Here is a 16,049-nt window from a genome sequence, read left to right as displayed (position 1 = left end):
TGAAAATCAGTGATAACAGGTGTTATGGACTCAGCCAGTGGTTTTTGGTCTTTGTCTAAACAGATGGAATTATGAACACAGAAATGTTTGGTCAGATTTGGATCCTCCATGAAATGCCATCTGCATGACAAGGATCCAGAAAAATACACTTTAGAAGACACTCAGTCATGGATTGGCCTCCCCAGAATCTTGACTTTAATATTATTGAAGCAGTGTGAGATCATCTTGACAGAGAAGGCAAAAAACGGCAGCAAACATTATATATTCATATATATAAAATACTAGTGTCATTAATATGTATACTATACTACAGAAAGGTAATTGAGAGGCGTATATAATTCATACAATAACGTCATAAAAATATCATTATATTTATGTTATTATATGTTAAAAAAAATGAATTACATTTCAGCAATCACGTAATATTCATGTTTTTTCAGCATGCATGTTAAAGGTTCATCAAACCTGATTAGCTGATCTTATAAGTAGCACAATCACTTCAAGTATGTTATTGTACTTCATATGCTATACTCTAATTATGCTACCACTGACTTACAGCATGCAGTTGCTTTTATTTAAATGAATCTTAATTACATTCTAATCACATTTACATTTGCAGTGAAGTGAAGCCAGGGTATACAGCATATACAGCATGCAGTGTTATACAGACAGCCTCAGATAGTTTCAGCTGGCTGCCTTGCAGTGTTATTTTTTATGTATTTTTTTTTGTTAGTATCTGTTTTTCCTCAGAACCATGCCTTCAGGTTCCAGCCATTATTATCTGCTGCTAGAGGAGCATCCAAAGCATCAGAACATGTCTGTTTGACTCTTTTATCATCTTGGAGTGGCTGTATATTTATTTTTAATTTGACAGCAACTCTGCTATTTTTAGATATGTTACTTCAAACAATATAGCCCGCTGCATTATTCAGCCTTTTCAAAAGGACAAAAAGAAAAAAAAAGACCAGGAAGCAGAAAAGAAAAGAGTTGACTCGGTCCTGTCTGTATCTTTCAGTCTGCATAAACCAAGGAGAACCAAAGCTGGCTAAATTTAGCCGCCCCTCTCTCAGGGCCTGTCTCTCAGATCACATCACTGCTCTAATTACTGGCCCACTGTGTGGGAAAATAAGAACTTCGATAATTACCACTCGTCTTTCTATCAGTTGTATCCGATGTCTAGTTTTGTGAGAATCCAGCCAGCAGCACTGATAATGTATCGCTTTACATTATTTTTTTTCTTTTCCACAAATAAAACCCCCTTTTTTTCTTCTTAAAGCTGTGATAAATGATGCATTTCATAGTGATATTTGTGCCACTTTGACAAACTGTTCCCTTCTGGTGCAACCCATTAGCAAGATATTAATATTAGTCAGATTTCTTGTTTGTTCTTGTTTGATTGCAAACATGACACATTAGTTAAGTTTCATTATTTACCATCCAGCTGTGCTTGTTGCTGTTCTTCAGATCCAGGACATCATTGTGGAAACGGGCCAGGCGGACCAGAAGGAGACGCGCTCAGCCAAGGACGCTCTTCTTCTTTGGTGTCAGATGAAAACTGCAGGGTAAGAGCTACATGTGACCCCTGGCATCATCAGACTATTGCAACTATCCTTTGGGAATAACTCAATGTGCTTCTGACTTTTTATTAGTTTAAAATCTTACAATTCCCCATTGATATAAGTAAGCACACTTACAAATGCTTTCAATTTTTAATATAATGTTCATTGTAATGTCCCATCTGCACAATGGAAACATAAAGTAATCTTCTTTTTATAGCAGTGGAAAAAATATAATAAATGACCAAATATGAAGGCCTCTATTTGCTCCTTGAATATTTAAAATAAAATAAACCAAGTAGTACCTAAAGTAGATAAATGTGCTGCTGTGTATTGTTCCTTTCTTTTTAAATTAAGCCATAAATAATATTTCTTAAAGGAGTAGTTTGATGTTTTTGGATATACTCATTCAATGTTTGTTTAATGAGTAGACTGGTAACTCTAATCATGTCTATACCAACTAGTAGATGGGGAAAAAGAATCCCCCCTGCCTAGTTAACAGAGATGGTGTAAAAGACACTGTAGACAGATTTTGCTACCTTTGTTCACATGTAGCTCTTTTCTTCTTCCGCGACTTACAAACTAAGCAAATCAGTTGCTGTCTTCATGTTTGGTGTGGAGGCACGAGTGGGAGCAGTCTCTTTAAAACAAATGTATCTCCCAAAAGATGTTCATTTGAAGTATGGTTGTTAGCATCCAGCTATTATTAGCATATAGCTGTTATTCTCTGAATCTATGTCGCTATGTCTGTCAAGATCCTTAAAAAAAAGTGTGATCTTTTGAGTAAATAGATGCCGCTGTTCTGAGAAAGCACACGATTTCCTTCAAGGCTTTTAAACTGCAGAACTAAAAGCTTGAGAAGCGGGACGAAACCCAGATGCTGATTTTAAACAGCAGCCTCCTCCTGTTCAGTCAGTGACATCTCCTCGCTGTTTTACAGATATCCCAGCATCAACATCACAAACTTCACCACCAGCTGGAAAGATGGCATGGCCTTCAATGCTCTCATACACAAACATCGGTAAGGGGAGATGAATAGCAAAGCCACTCTCTCCAGCTTTAAAGTGTAAACACACATGAAATCCATCTGCTCAGTCTCTCTCTCTCTGCAATATACTCTCTTACCCTCTATATTTCTCTCCCAGCCCTGATCTGGTTGACTATAACAGTTTAAAGAGATCCAATCCGATCCACAATCTCCAGAACGCCTTCAACGTTGCAGAGCAGAAGCTTGGTGTGACCAAATTGTTAGACCCAGAAGGCGAGTGACTGTTTGTGAACATTGTGCTTCCTGGAAAGAAGACCAGTGATAGTCTCTGGTTTGGCTGGGAATGACTTATTTGACTTGTTTTCCATTTTCTTTTATAGATGTTTTCACAGAGAACCCAGATGAAAAGTCCATCATCACTTACGTTGTGGCATTTTACCACTACTTCTCCAAGATGAAACAACTCGCTGTTGAGGGCAAGAGAATAGGAAAGGTGAGTTGGAAGGGTGGTGTGCATTTTTTATGCGAGTTTGCCCGGTTCACTTACTTTATCGCTCTTTCTCCAGGTTCTGGATCAAGCCATCGAGACGGAGAAGATGATCGAAAAGTACGAGACGCTGTCGTCAGAACTGTTGATGTGGATCGAGCAGACCATTGTCGTGCTGAACAACCGGAAACTTGCAAACTCTCTCAGCGGCGTTCAGCAGCAGCTTCAGGCCTTCAACACCTACCGCACTGTAGAGAAGCCACCCAAGTGAGTCAGTGACAGCTTCAATGCATTATAGTCACAATGGAAACTGGATCAGGAGCTTAAGACACACTCACACACACACAGACACACACTTGCACTCTAGTTTTGATGTCTTACTGAGGACATCTAATGTACATAATGGTTTCCCTAGCTGTAACCCTGACCCTAAAACCACATTTTGAGTCTCTGATGTCCAGTAGTACTTTTTGTGCAGTTTCTTAATTTCTTGTTTTCTCTCAGGTTCCAGGAGAAAGGTAACCTCGAAGTGCTGCTGTTCACCATCCAGAGTCGCATGAGAGCCAACAACCAGAGAGTTTACACACCTAAAGAGGGAGCCCTGGTTGCAGATATCAATAGGGTGAGATCCCTGGATGCCATTTGGAGACAAACCAGAATCAGAATACAGGAGATCAACTGTAATAGGAAGATTATCTTTGTGGTTTGGGGTTGCTTGGGTGGACAGAGTTTATTAATTTAGCTAAGTTCATGCTCGAGGCAACAATTAAAACACAAATGAAATTAATTACCCCTGCAAGCCTGTTGTGTGTTTTCCTAAATGACAACATAAAAGCCATTTTATTGAAGAAAATTAAAAAAGAACTTTAAGACAGAAAGGAAAACACAGCTTGGTTTGAACTAAGCTGAAGATTTCTTAGGTGTATTAGTAGATATCTACCCTGTAGTGTCATTACACATAATACTTAAAGTGTACCAGCTCCAGGAGGGGTGCTCTGAACTTGAACTTTACTTTTAAACTCTTTGAAAATGAGGAAAGCTTCCTAATTTTCAGATCTTAAAGTATGAAATTGCTGTAGTTGTTATGATGACCGACTAACGCAGATTTCAAATCCTCATGATGATTCCCATCATCTATGTGCAGGCTTGGGAGCGTCTGGAAAGGGCGGAGAATGAGCGGGAGCGTGTCTTGAGAGACGAGCTGATCAGACAGGAGAAGCTGGAACAGATGGCGAGAAGATTTGACAGGAAGGCTGCCATGAGGGAGACCTGGCTCGTGGAGAACCAAAGACTAGTGGCCCAGGTAAACCGACAGCAGCTGAACTGAAGCTGTTATGAAATGTTTTGTGGGGTGACATGGTGGAGTTTTGTTCTGAAGTTTCAGTCTAAATCCAAAAGTATTAAAATAATTTACTCAACATGTATTTAAAGTGAAAGTAGTGGTAATAGTAACATTTACAAAACTATTAGAATAAACTAGACACTTAGAATAAAAATTATAGAAATGTCTACTGAGGGATGACTGTGTAATCAACATTTTTAATGCCGTTTATGGATGGAAGCTAAGCGTACCACTTTTGGATCCCGGGGAGTTTTATTTGATGGATTTGCTGCAAATTACATAATTAAAAAAAATTACATATTTTTCTCCAAAGTGACTAAATCCATGTTAAAACACTTTTTACTTTCAGAGTCATACAAATTTAATGTGGCAAAAAGCTGATGAAAGCCCACCCTCCATTCTCTCCTCCTCAGGATAACTTCGGCTATGACCTGCCAGCGGTGGAAGCAGCTAAAAAGAAGCATGATGCTATTGAGACGGACATTGCTGCATACGAGGAGCGTGTTCAGGCCTTGGTGGACATCTCAAAGGAGTTGGATTCGGAGCGTTACCATGATGCCAAACGGATTGATGTGAGAAAAGACAACGTCCTGCGTCTTTGGGACTATTTGCAGGACCTACTGAAGGCTCGAAGGGGGCGTTTGGATAAGAATCTGACCTTGCAGAGGATCTTCCAGGAGATGCTCTACATTATCAGCTGGATGGATGAGATGAAGGTAAGAGAAATAGATTTTAAAAAGAAGAAAGTAAAAATTAAAAGTTTAAGTGGATTAAGTTGCTTCTTTTCCTCTACAGGACCGACTGCTTTCTCCTGACTTTGGGAAACACTTGTTGGAAGTGGAAGACCTGTTACAGAAACATGCTTTGTTGGAGAATGACATTGCTCTGCAGGCAGAGAGGGTACAGAATGCCAGTGCTGCTGCTCTGAAATTTGCCAATGGAGATAGTAAGTCCAAAACTACTTAAAAATTAACATGAGAAAGTGTGCAGAAGGTATTTTTATGAAGTTATCTGTTCAAATAATACCTAACAAATAATTTGGCTAACAACAGAAATCTTTTCTTCTTATTCTTCTTCTTCACCTTGATGATGCTTCTTCATCTTTACCTTCTTCTTCTTCCTCTTCGTCTCTGCATCTTCTTCTTCTTATCCTCCTCAGATATACTTGACAATAAGATGGATTGGACAGAGTATAATAAATATCAGTGACATGCAATATGTGTTAGTACTTACAAGCTGCTCTCTTCTGACATAGATGCACATAGACATAGATGACACTTATGTTGTCATTCGCTCTCTCCTTAGGCTATAAGCCATGTGATCCCCAGGTGATCAGGGACAGGGTGCAGCACCTGGACTTGTGCTACCAGGAACTTTGTGCTCTAGCTGCCCAGCGAAGAGCTCGCCTCGAGCAGTCTCGCCGCTTCTGGAACTTCCTGTGGGAGGTAACAGAGCTGGAGAGCTGGATCAGGGAGAAGGAGCAAATTTTCTCCTCCCTGGATTATGGCAAAGACCTGACGAGCGTGCTGATTCTCCAAAGCAAACACAGCGCTTTTGAAGATGAGCTCGGAGCCCGCCGTGCCCATCTTGAGCAGGTCCTAGCTGAGGGAGATAAAATGATTGAGGCCAAACACTTTGGCTCCCCGAAGATTCAAGAATGCAAAGATGACTTAAAGCGGCAGTGGCAGCAGCTGGAAGAGCTGGCTGCATTTAGGAAACAGAACCTTCAGGACACGCAGACATTCTTCCAGTTTCAGGGAGATGCTGATGAACTCAAGGCCTGGCTGCTGGACGCTAAGAGGCAGATGAGCAGCGACGACGTCGGCCACGACGAGTACACCACTCAGCGGCTGCTGAAAAAGCACAGCAACTTGAAAAACGAAGCCATCAAGAATGGAGCCACTATTGATGCTCTGTCCAAACAGGCCAACGCACTACCAGAGGAGCTGCAAAACACCCCAGATATCCAGAGACGACTGAAAGACATCAAGGACCTTTACATGGAGCTCATGTCCCTGGCTGACCTGAGACAGAAGAAGCTCGATGACACTATGGCTCTGTACACCATCTTCAGTGAGACAGATGCCTGTGAACTCTGGATGGGCCAGAAGGAGACGTGGTTGGTGGATTTAGAGGTGCCTGAGAAGCTGGAGGATTTGGAAGTAGTACAGAACAGGTGCACAGACAAATTATATTTTAAGCATTTAATCACTCCTGAATAAGATTTGCATGTCTGATTAAAACTGTGTATTTTTTGGAAATACCATTACATCTACTAATCATGTATTTTTATCCAGTAGATTGTGCAGATGCTGTTTTAACCAACTTTTTCTTGTTTTCAGATTAAGTATTTTAGCTCAAGAAATGGGAAATTTCCAGTCACGAGTCGATGATGTCAACAGAGCAGCAAAACAGCTCGAGGACAGCAGACACCCTCGCACCAAAGAAGTCAAGGAATGTCAAACGCGACTGAATAAGAGGTGCCGTTAATGAAGTTCACAGTTATACCTGAGACAAATACCAAAAAAGATGCATATCTGAAGCATTTAATACTGTATAAGGTTTTGAAATTACTTTAATGCAAAGATGACATTCAACAAAATTTCCGAAAAGAAGTCTTTAATTTAGTACTCGAACACAGAGGCAATGTTAAATTCTTCACACTTCCAGTTATTTTTTTTAGTTTATAACAAGCTCTGCACACCACAGCAAAAATGGGCATGCAGAAATTTGTCTACAGACAAATGAGCTTTCCTTATTTTAAGAAATCACACATCCATAACTAAACATTATCAAAGATACTTTAATAAGAACAGTAACCCACGGAGCATTAACCTCTGTTATATAAAATATTGTTTCCTAGATGGGAGGCTTTCAAGGCGATGGTAGAGGAGAAGAAAAAGAAAGTAGATTCTGCTCTTAGTCTGCACAACTACGGCCTGGAGTGTGACGAGACAGAGGCCTGGATCAGAGACAAGACACGGGTGATTGAGTCCACGCAGGACTTGGGCAATGACCTGGCAGCTGTTATGACCATCCAGCGGAAACTTTTCGGTATAGAGAGAGATTTAGCCGCCATCGACGACAAGCTCAATTTCTTGCGGAAAGAAGCGGACCAGTTGGCCCAGGACCACCCGGAGAATGCAGCAGACATTTTGGCCCGCAGAGGAGAGCTGGACGCTGCCTGGGACATGCTCAAAAAGACCCTGAAAGACAGAGAGGACTCTTTGGGTGAGGTCAGCAAATTGCAGACCTTCCTTCAAGACATGGATGACTTCCAGTCCTGGCTTTTCAAGACCCAGAAAGCTGTGGCGTCAGAGGAGATGCCCGCCACGCTGCCAGAGGCTGAGGAGCAGCTGAGCCTTCACGATGCTGTGCGCGAAGACATAAACAACCACGAAGAGGACTTTCACCGTGTGAGGGACACTGGCGCTCAGGTTACCCAGGGTCAGGAGGACGATCCTCAGTACCAACAGCTCGACCAGAGGCTAAAGGGCATGGACCGGGGTTGGTATGAACTCCAGAAAATGTGGGACAGCCGCAAGAACTTTTTGGACCAGGCTCTGGGCTTCCAGCAGTTTTTGAGAGATGGCAAGGCAGTAGAGGCAATCCTCAACAACCAGGTACTGCATAAATAATATGGCTTGTCTTAATGTTGTGTTTAAGTGGAAGAGTCATCAGTTACCACATGGGATGGCTTGCTAATGAAGGGTTAGTGATCCTCCTATTTAAAAGTTTGTGGTGTGAAAGAATGGGACACGGTCAGTTCAAACGCCCAGTGCTGATACACAGCCTTTCTTAAGGTCGTGCATTTTTCTGTTTTCTTGTTATTTTTTTCCAATACAATTATTTGGGATTTATTGCAGGAGTACACTCTAGCCCACATAGACAAACCTGACACATTGGCCGGGGCAGAGAAGGCTTTGAAGAAGCATGAAGACTTTGTGAGCACCATGGAGGCCAACGAGGACAAGATTGACGGAGCGCTGCAGGCCGGACAGCGACTGGTGGACAGCAAAAACCTGTACTCTGGGAAAGTTCAGGAGAAAATGGGCTCGATCCAGGAAAGGTCAGTCAGCATGGTTTTTGGTCAGCATTCATTGAAGTGAAGTGTTGACAGAAGGGCAGTGCATTGGAGAAATACGGTTATGATATAAAAGTATTTGAGCTTCATTTGATTTCAGCAATTCTAGAAGGGATCAAGGAGTTGATGATGATTTAAAAATCCTAATCTGTAGAGTAATTAGTGATTATGAATGTTAAATGAATGTAGTGCAGTATATCCTCCTGAAAAGTCATACAAGTACAGAAAAGCAATGGATGCTTAAGCAAAAATATAATGTGAAACTCAGGATTTTAGCAGGATTATAATGTGAAGGATTTTCCTATTTTCAAAATATAACCACAGGTACTGATCTAATCTGTTCAGATCAGCAATTAAAAGACATCAACAAGACGGTGTAGAGAGGGCATGGGAGCGACTCCCATTAACTCCCATAATTCAGCTTGGTAGATGGGCACCTGCAGTAATGGATATTGATCGTTAAGTCAGAGGTATTCTTCACAGTGTAGCAGAGAAGCCGTTTTTTTCAGTGGAGGAGGAGCTCATGTAGATACGTGAGCTACATCTTGTTTGAAATGTGTCACAGAGGGATTTCTTGGTGGAAAAAAAATACTGTATGTTTAATGCATTTTCTTGTTTTTTTGTGCGTTTCTTTACTGCAGGCATGACAAGAATAAACGAAGAGCTGAGGAGGTGTCTGAGAAGCTCAGAGATAACCGTGACCTGCAGCACTTCCTGCAAAACACACAAGATGTAAGTTCACTGACAGTTTACAGTTTATTTGGCCATTGGGAAACATCAATTAGCACATTAATTATTAGCTTAATTATTCCGTCACTTGCACTTGACATCAGTGTTTTCCTCTTTTTATCTCGTGATTATTTGAGTTAATTTGCCAAGCACATCCTGCTGTGCTTATTCTAACACTGTGCTTTTGCCTGTCCTAATGTTTAGAATTGAGGTCCCATTTTACTAATTGGTAAATGCTGTGTTTTGTAAAAATAATGAAGTAAATCCTGCTTGTGTAAAGTTGCTTCTGCATAAACGTCAATAGTTGATGTTTAGATGACTTTCCAGAGTATAGTGGGCATTTTTGCATGGATCTTAGATGTTCTTACTCTTGCTTCAGCTGACAGTATGGATCAATGAGAAGATGCTGACAGCGCAAGACACATCATACGATGAGGCCAGGAACCTGCACACCAAGTGGCAGAAACATCAAGCCTTCATGGCCGAGCTGGCCTCCAACAAGGACTGGCTCAACAAAATAGATCAGGTCAGTAAAAGTTAAATGCTACCCATTACTGAACTATTATGATTTCTGCTTAAGAGCTGCTCAATCTCTTTATAACTGCATTTTACAACAACTAATTAAGGCTCCCTTTAGTCAATGAATGTTATGGCTATTCCAGTAAATAAGTAATGTAAGTGGTAAGATGCCTATCACAGATTACAGATTAGGTTTTATTTATTTAGCATTGCATATTACTTATATTAGATGTACAGGTTTGGAAGATGAGGATGACTGACTGCTGCTCAAATCACAATGAACTGAACCCCCACAGCTCCCCCTGTGGGTGGTGGACTAAGCTTGGCTAGGCGCCATGGGTTAAGGGACAGTCACCAGACGCTCACTACTACCCCGAGGATGTGTCCAGAATGGTACCCCAGTAACCCTGACCTCTCTGAATGGCTCTTCATCTGCCGCCTGATCCAGGAAAAATTTGCCATTGGAGATTCTACCATGATCAGATTGGCCCCAACAACATAGCTCCTAGGGCCTACAACCCCCCTCCACCACGATAAGGTGGTGATTCACACACAGGAAATGAATCAAAATGCCTCCTAAGTGAGGTGTTTTGGCCATGTCCTACTGAGTGTAGCCAGGACATGCTGAAGATATTATCCAGTGGATGGATGGATTTTGCATATGGCATATATGGTCGGTTGACGGAAAATAGCAACAAAAATCACTTTTTGGTTGCAAAATTTAAAGATTTAGAAATGTTATCTGTCACAATTAATTGAATATGTTCAGTGAAGCGCAGGGTGATGTGCTATTAGGAGCTAGTGTGTAACAAATAATTTTAATTGGAATAAAAAGGATGTAAGTTAGGCAAAGGAAAAGAAATATGAAGGGTAAAAAGAAGGACACTCAGAGTGTGCAGAATGTACACAGGTACTATTATACTCATGTACTAAGTGTTCCACTTGCTTTAGATAATTTATAGAAAAGCAATACCTGGACCTTTTCTAAAAGGAACAAATGAATTCATATTTGAGGCATTTTACAGTAGGTATTGACATTCCCTTTGAGGTACTTTTTACATGTACCTTAATTAGAAAAAAGCATACGGTGTTTTTTCTTTACAGAAACATTTTGAAAACAAGTTCTTCTGTGTTTTTTGCAAGTACAGGAGGGTCAGGAGCTGATGGAGTTCAAACCAGAGTTTGAGCCAATTGTGACGGAGGAGCTGGCCAAACTTCATGAGCTGTGGGACAAATTGGAGTCCACCACCCAGGAGAAGGCACGGCTGCTATTCGATGCCAACCGCTCTGAGCTTTTCGACCAGAGCCTGGCTGACATGAAGAAGTGGCTGGGTGAGCTACAACAGCAGTTACAGAGTGGAGAGGAGGATGTTAAAGACCTGACTAAAGCCAACATCCTGCTCAAAAACCATCAGGTTTGTCTCTTAATGCACCGTGCTCTGCACACTTTAGATTCGTATGCTGTCTTTTCTTTGCAGTTCCCCTTCATACAAGCACCCCACTAAACAGAATTAAATCACTGGGAATGAAGGCTTTATAGCTTTAGGATTTATTTTGTGTGATCATCTTTGTGTTTACTATTTGCATCTAAACACAACAAACTCCAAAAAGCTTTGCATTTGTCTGAAAGAAAAACTGGAACACAAGCTATACTAAATACTAAATTGTAAACATAAGCGCGATCTGTACTATGAATTTATATTAGAAAATTTACATGAATTAAAAACTGTCTGAGCTCAGTTTCATACATAAATGGCATGACTAACTTTTACCCTCTGCTACATCCTGATTAGTAGCTTGAAAAGTTATTCATCTTTTTCTCTAATCACGTTTTTTTCCCATGCCAGATGATGGAGAACCAGGTCCGTGACCGAGCTCGGGAGCTGGAGGAACTCCAGGAGGCCGTCAGGAAGCACGGCGGAGGCAGGGAGGACCAGCCGGAACTGGAGGTTGAGCAGCAGGCCCTGCAGAGAGACTTCCAGCAGCTCCTCACCCCACTGGCCCAGCGCAAGGGCAAGCTTGAAGCCGCCAAAGCTGTCCATCAGTTCTACAGAGACTTGGCTGATGAGCTCGTAAGCATGGATCCATTTTCACAGCAAAGTGTTCAAAGTCACTACTCTGACAAAATGACCGATAGCAGAAGTTGAGAATAAAAGCCGTTAAGTGCTAGAGTTACATTTGTGATGGCTTTTGAACGCCACAAAGCTGAGACCTTATCATAACATAAACTTTAAGGTTTATTTCTTCGCTAAAATTTGCAAACCTAAAGTATGAACTAGCAAAACTACCAGCTTTTACTGTGAAACTTCCTCTTAAGGTGAATTTGAGTAAAAAACAGTTTAATCCCTCATGGGTTGCACTGCCTTAATCCACTCTAGGCAGCTGAAGGGAGCTTGAAAAAGGATTTTGACTGTTTAAGACATTTGGTCAAGGGTTAAACATTCAATACAAGTCACTTGGTCACGGATGTTTTTTTAAGTATAGTATACATCATAGATCTATAAATCTCTTCACCAATTTCAGCTGTGTTCTGTCCTCTTCATCATAACCTACTTTTCCTTTATTTTTTTCTCTCTCCCAGCTCTGGATTGAGGAGAGGATGCCCCTGGCAATGTCACAAGAACATGGCCACAATCTTCAAACTGTGCAAATGCTGTTAAAGAAGAACCAGGTAGAGATTTATAGCTGCATAATAACTTGTGGTTAGCTAAAAACTGTAACACTGATTAATTTCATCGATTAATTCACTTTCTTAATTAGTCTATAAATCACAGCTTCCATAACATGTCAGAAAATAGGGAAAATGCCCCTGATTGTTTCCTAGAAACCAAAGCGAGATGGTAAAATTAGTCGTGTTATACTACCAGTGGTTAAAGATAAAAGAAAAGCAACAAGTACTCTCAGCAACTTGAAAAATTATCTCAATAGTTGTAATCATTTCCATAGTTCACGGCATAATTAAGTAAGTAACTAATTGTTTCAGCTCCATCTGCTTTGTTTTTACAGTATACTTGGTGCATAATATGTAATAAATTAATTTTCAGCTGAATATTTCTGAATATATGTTTGTTGGCTGCACAATATATCAAAAGTCTTTGTTTCTGTATATCAAAAAGCCGTGTTGAGGCCCATAATCTCCTTTTTGTCCCTTAGACTTTGCAGAAGGAGATCGAAGGCCACCAGCCCCGTGTAGATGAAGTACGAGAGCGAGGAAGTAGAATGGCCTTCGCCGCCGGTGCAGAGGGCAAACCTGAGGCAGAACGAATCACGGACCAGCTGAAGGAGCTAGAGGAGGCATGGGCCCGGCTGCAGGATGAGATGGTGAAGCGCCGTGAGCGGCTGAATGGCTCCAACTTGGCCCAGCAGTACTACAATGACGCTGATGAGGCCGAAGCCTGGATAGGGGAGCAGGAGCTCTACATGATCGCTGATGAGAAAGCTAAGGTGAGGCTAAGAGAAAGACCACAGATATATACAAATCTGATCTAATGATCTAAATTAAAACAAGCCATATTATGCTAAAAAAACAAGCAGCTCTGCATCCATTAACATAATTACATGGTTAGACTTTTCTTTAATTAAGGTGGCACACTTTTTATAAGTGGCAGCCTCCACTGAGAGTTCATCTGGAGTACTATAACATACTCTTCTTTTCCTTCTCTCTCTAGGATGAACAAAGCGCCATGCTGATGCTGAAACGCCAAATGATCCTTAAGCAGGCGGTTGATGATTATGCTGACTCCATTCAGAAGCTGGCTGACCGTGCCCAAAAGATGTTTGGAGAGGAGCACCCTGATGGGTTTGTACACACTGAAGGAAATCATTTGAACTCTTAGTCAGGATGCTAATTCACTCATGTTGTTCCAGTCAGTTGTGGTTTAGTGTGATAAGACTGACAACCATGCAAAATTGGTATTTTAATCATATGCCTCATCTAGAGTAAACCTGAATTCAATCTCTGTGAGCTATTTTCTCTTATTTCCCTAGATCTAATTTTCTTCTGCTCTCTCCCTTTACCTTTTCTGCAGTGAAGAGATCATCAGGCGACAGAGCCAGGTAGATAAGCAGTATGCGGGCCTGAAGGAGTTGGCAGAGGACCGCAGGAAGAAACTGGACCTCACATTCAACCACTTCCTACTGAGCCGAGAGGTGGAGGACCTGGAGCAGTGGATCTCAGAGAGGGACGTGGTGGCATCCTCCCAGGAGATGGGCCAGGACCTGGATCACGTCACGGTATTTTATATACAAACAATTATAGCACATAGAGGGAGAGAAACTGGGAGACAGGCTGGCCACAAAATGGGAAAAATGTTGCTACTGAAATGTGGTTTTTTTTTCGTCCAAGTGACACAGATGGACGTTTTTACACTCACTGGGATAGATTAGTGCAGCGCACTTCCATGTGGTCTTCCCCAATTTTTCTGCTTAAGTACTAACCTTTTTTTTTAACCTATTTCAGTCCAAACAGAAGGACGTGTTCACAGTGATTTAAAATGTATTTCACATGCCTTGTGTGAAAGGGTTTGAGAATTACTATTTAAATCTGAAGATCAAGTTAAAGATTTATTAAGCTGTGCAATATATTTGATCATACTGGGTTTTTTTTTGCCACAGCTTCAAAGTTTTTGTTCATTCTTACTTCTTACTGACTTCATTTTCAGTGATTTTAGGCAAAGTGGAAAATTTAAAGTCATTCAAACACTTAAACACATATAAATTCTGATTGTGTTGTTTTGAATTTTTAAAAACAAAACAATCTTTTTCCTTCAGCTTCTGAGGGATAAATTCAGAGACTTTGCGCGGGAGACGGGAATGCTGGGTCAGGAGCGAGTGGACATGGTCAACCAGACGATAGACGAGCTGATCGAAGGCGGGCACAGTGAGGCGGCCACCTTGGCGGAGTGGAAGGACGGCATCAATGAGAGCTGGGCTGATCTGCTGGAGCTCATCGACACTCGCGCCCAGCTCCTGACAGCATCTTATGAACTGCTCAAGTAAGAAAAACAGTATTGACATACCGCTCCACAGGCTGAAAGATGTCCAGTAATCTGAATGGACATAAATAGAAGATTTCGTGTCTAATCCTGTAATGTCACATGCCCAAATAAGTGAATATAGATCGATTTAGGCAGTATTAAACTGTGGCATGACTAAAGGGATCAAAACAGAAAACATATGCATGCGATAACAGCGTCACAAAGAATTAAACTTAACGTGATGACTACATCTGATATTTGAGTAGGATGACAAACACAGAGCTGAAGAGAAAGACATCAATCTGTTTTCTTTAAGGTACTTTGATGATGGAAAGGAGTTGGTGGCTCAGATCCACGACAAGCAGAAAGAGCTGCCTGAAGATGTGGGTGAGGACTTCAGCAAAGCAGAGTCTTTCCACAGAATGCACGCCGCGTTTGAGAGAGACATCACCACTCTAGGCAAACAGGTAATACACACAAAGGGATCAGGCCTTTTACTCTGTGGGAACGCAGCAGGCAGTGGCCAGAAGGTAACTTTGATGATTCATATCTAGAGGGGGGAAGAGAGTGCTGTAATGTTTGGGTAGCTGTGAGGAGTTTTCTCAAAAGGTGAGAATCAATGAAAAGGCTGTGCAAAAAGTAATTCTTAAATTTGTCATCCCTGCCCACAACTTATTGCAAAGGGAAGAAGGAGACTATAACAATTAAAGGTCTAGGAATAAAAATATTTATGCGTGTCAGACCGATCTATGTAACGTGAAAGGTGTTTCAGAACTATGGCCTCATTCAGCAGTATCCTTTTGATGCCAAATCTTTTGCACCTTTGCTTAATTTTAATTTGAAGACAACTAAGGGCCTCCCAGCATTTTAAGATACTTTTGACACTAGATTGGAGGGGAAATGTGAAAAGCTTAAAATTCATAGACTTCATTCATGTAATGTCCTTAAAGTGACGTGCTGTGATTTTAAAAGGTTTCATGCTGGCTGCAGGACATCAGCAACTGCTCTCTGATAAACAAGACAGCGAGGAGAAAAAAGAAACATAATTTTATTTTATAAGGAAAGCCTTTCTGTTTTAGTTTGGCCTCTATTTGGTTCAGTAGCACTAACTTTGGAAACAGTATCCAAAGTTACAAAGACTGATAAATATAGTGGAGGATTTGGCTTAAAGAGCCCTGCACTTTGCCCCCTGGGAGTTGGTGGAGGATAAAAACAGAGCTAAAAGCAGTGGATATTTTGCCTGCGTTCTCCAGATTTCTAAACACAACTTCAAATGAATGCAAATGCTGCTGCGCGTCTGTTAGATGTGTAAATAGGCAACTGTTTGCTAACCCGTTAACACCACACTGTAGCAACTAATGTCACGGC

At 41.2% G+C, this 16,049-nt stretch overlaps 1 protein-coding gene across 1 annotated transcript in view; it reads left to right on the top strand.

The window, feature by feature from the left end:
• The window catches only part of sptb (spectrin, beta, erythrocytic), a 43,284-nt gene that overhangs the window by 17,021 nt on the left and 10,214 nt on the right, over window positions 1-16,049 (top strand). The window contains exons 5-27 of the mRNA XM_031736943.2: window positions 1,465-1,562; window positions 2,497-2,577; window positions 2,702-2,817; window positions 2,925-3,037; window positions 3,111-3,298; window positions 3,536-3,653; window positions 4,176-4,334; window positions 4,787-5,089; window positions 5,169-5,319; window positions 5,679-6,549; window positions 6,716-6,853; window positions 7,237-7,996; window positions 8,240-8,442; window positions 9,099-9,189; window positions 9,566-9,712; window positions 10,854-11,120; window positions 11,553-11,777; window positions 12,287-12,376; window positions 12,859-13,149; window positions 13,374-13,504; window positions 13,734-13,938; window positions 14,476-14,699; window positions 14,998-15,148. Coding sequence (XP_031592803.1) covers window positions 1,465-1,562; window positions 2,497-2,577; window positions 2,702-2,817; window positions 2,925-3,037; window positions 3,111-3,298; window positions 3,536-3,653; window positions 4,176-4,334; window positions 4,787-5,089; window positions 5,169-5,319; window positions 5,679-6,549; window positions 6,716-6,853; window positions 7,237-7,996; window positions 8,240-8,442; window positions 9,099-9,189; window positions 9,566-9,712; window positions 10,854-11,120; window positions 11,553-11,777; window positions 12,287-12,376; window positions 12,859-13,149; window positions 13,374-13,504; window positions 13,734-13,938; window positions 14,476-14,699; window positions 14,998-15,148 — 5,121 coding nt within the window. The remainder of the gene's footprint in view (window positions 1-1,464; window positions 1,563-2,496; window positions 2,578-2,701; window positions 2,818-2,924; window positions 3,038-3,110; window positions 3,299-3,535; window positions 3,654-4,175; window positions 4,335-4,786; window positions 5,090-5,168; window positions 5,320-5,678; window positions 6,550-6,715; window positions 6,854-7,236; window positions 7,997-8,239; window positions 8,443-9,098; window positions 9,190-9,565; window positions 9,713-10,853; window positions 11,121-11,552; window positions 11,778-12,286; window positions 12,377-12,858; window positions 13,150-13,373; window positions 13,505-13,733; window positions 13,939-14,475; window positions 14,700-14,997; window positions 15,149-16,049) is intronic.

Source organism: Oreochromis aureus, linkage group 19 (assembly GCF_013358895.1).
Source record: "Oreochromis aureus strain Israel breed Guangdong linkage group 19, ZZ_aureus, whole genome shotgun sequence".
NCBI lineage: Eukaryota > Metazoa > Chordata > Actinopteri > Cichliformes > Cichlidae > Oreochromis > Oreochromis aureus.
This window is presented reverse-complemented; position numbering and strand designations above follow the sequence as displayed.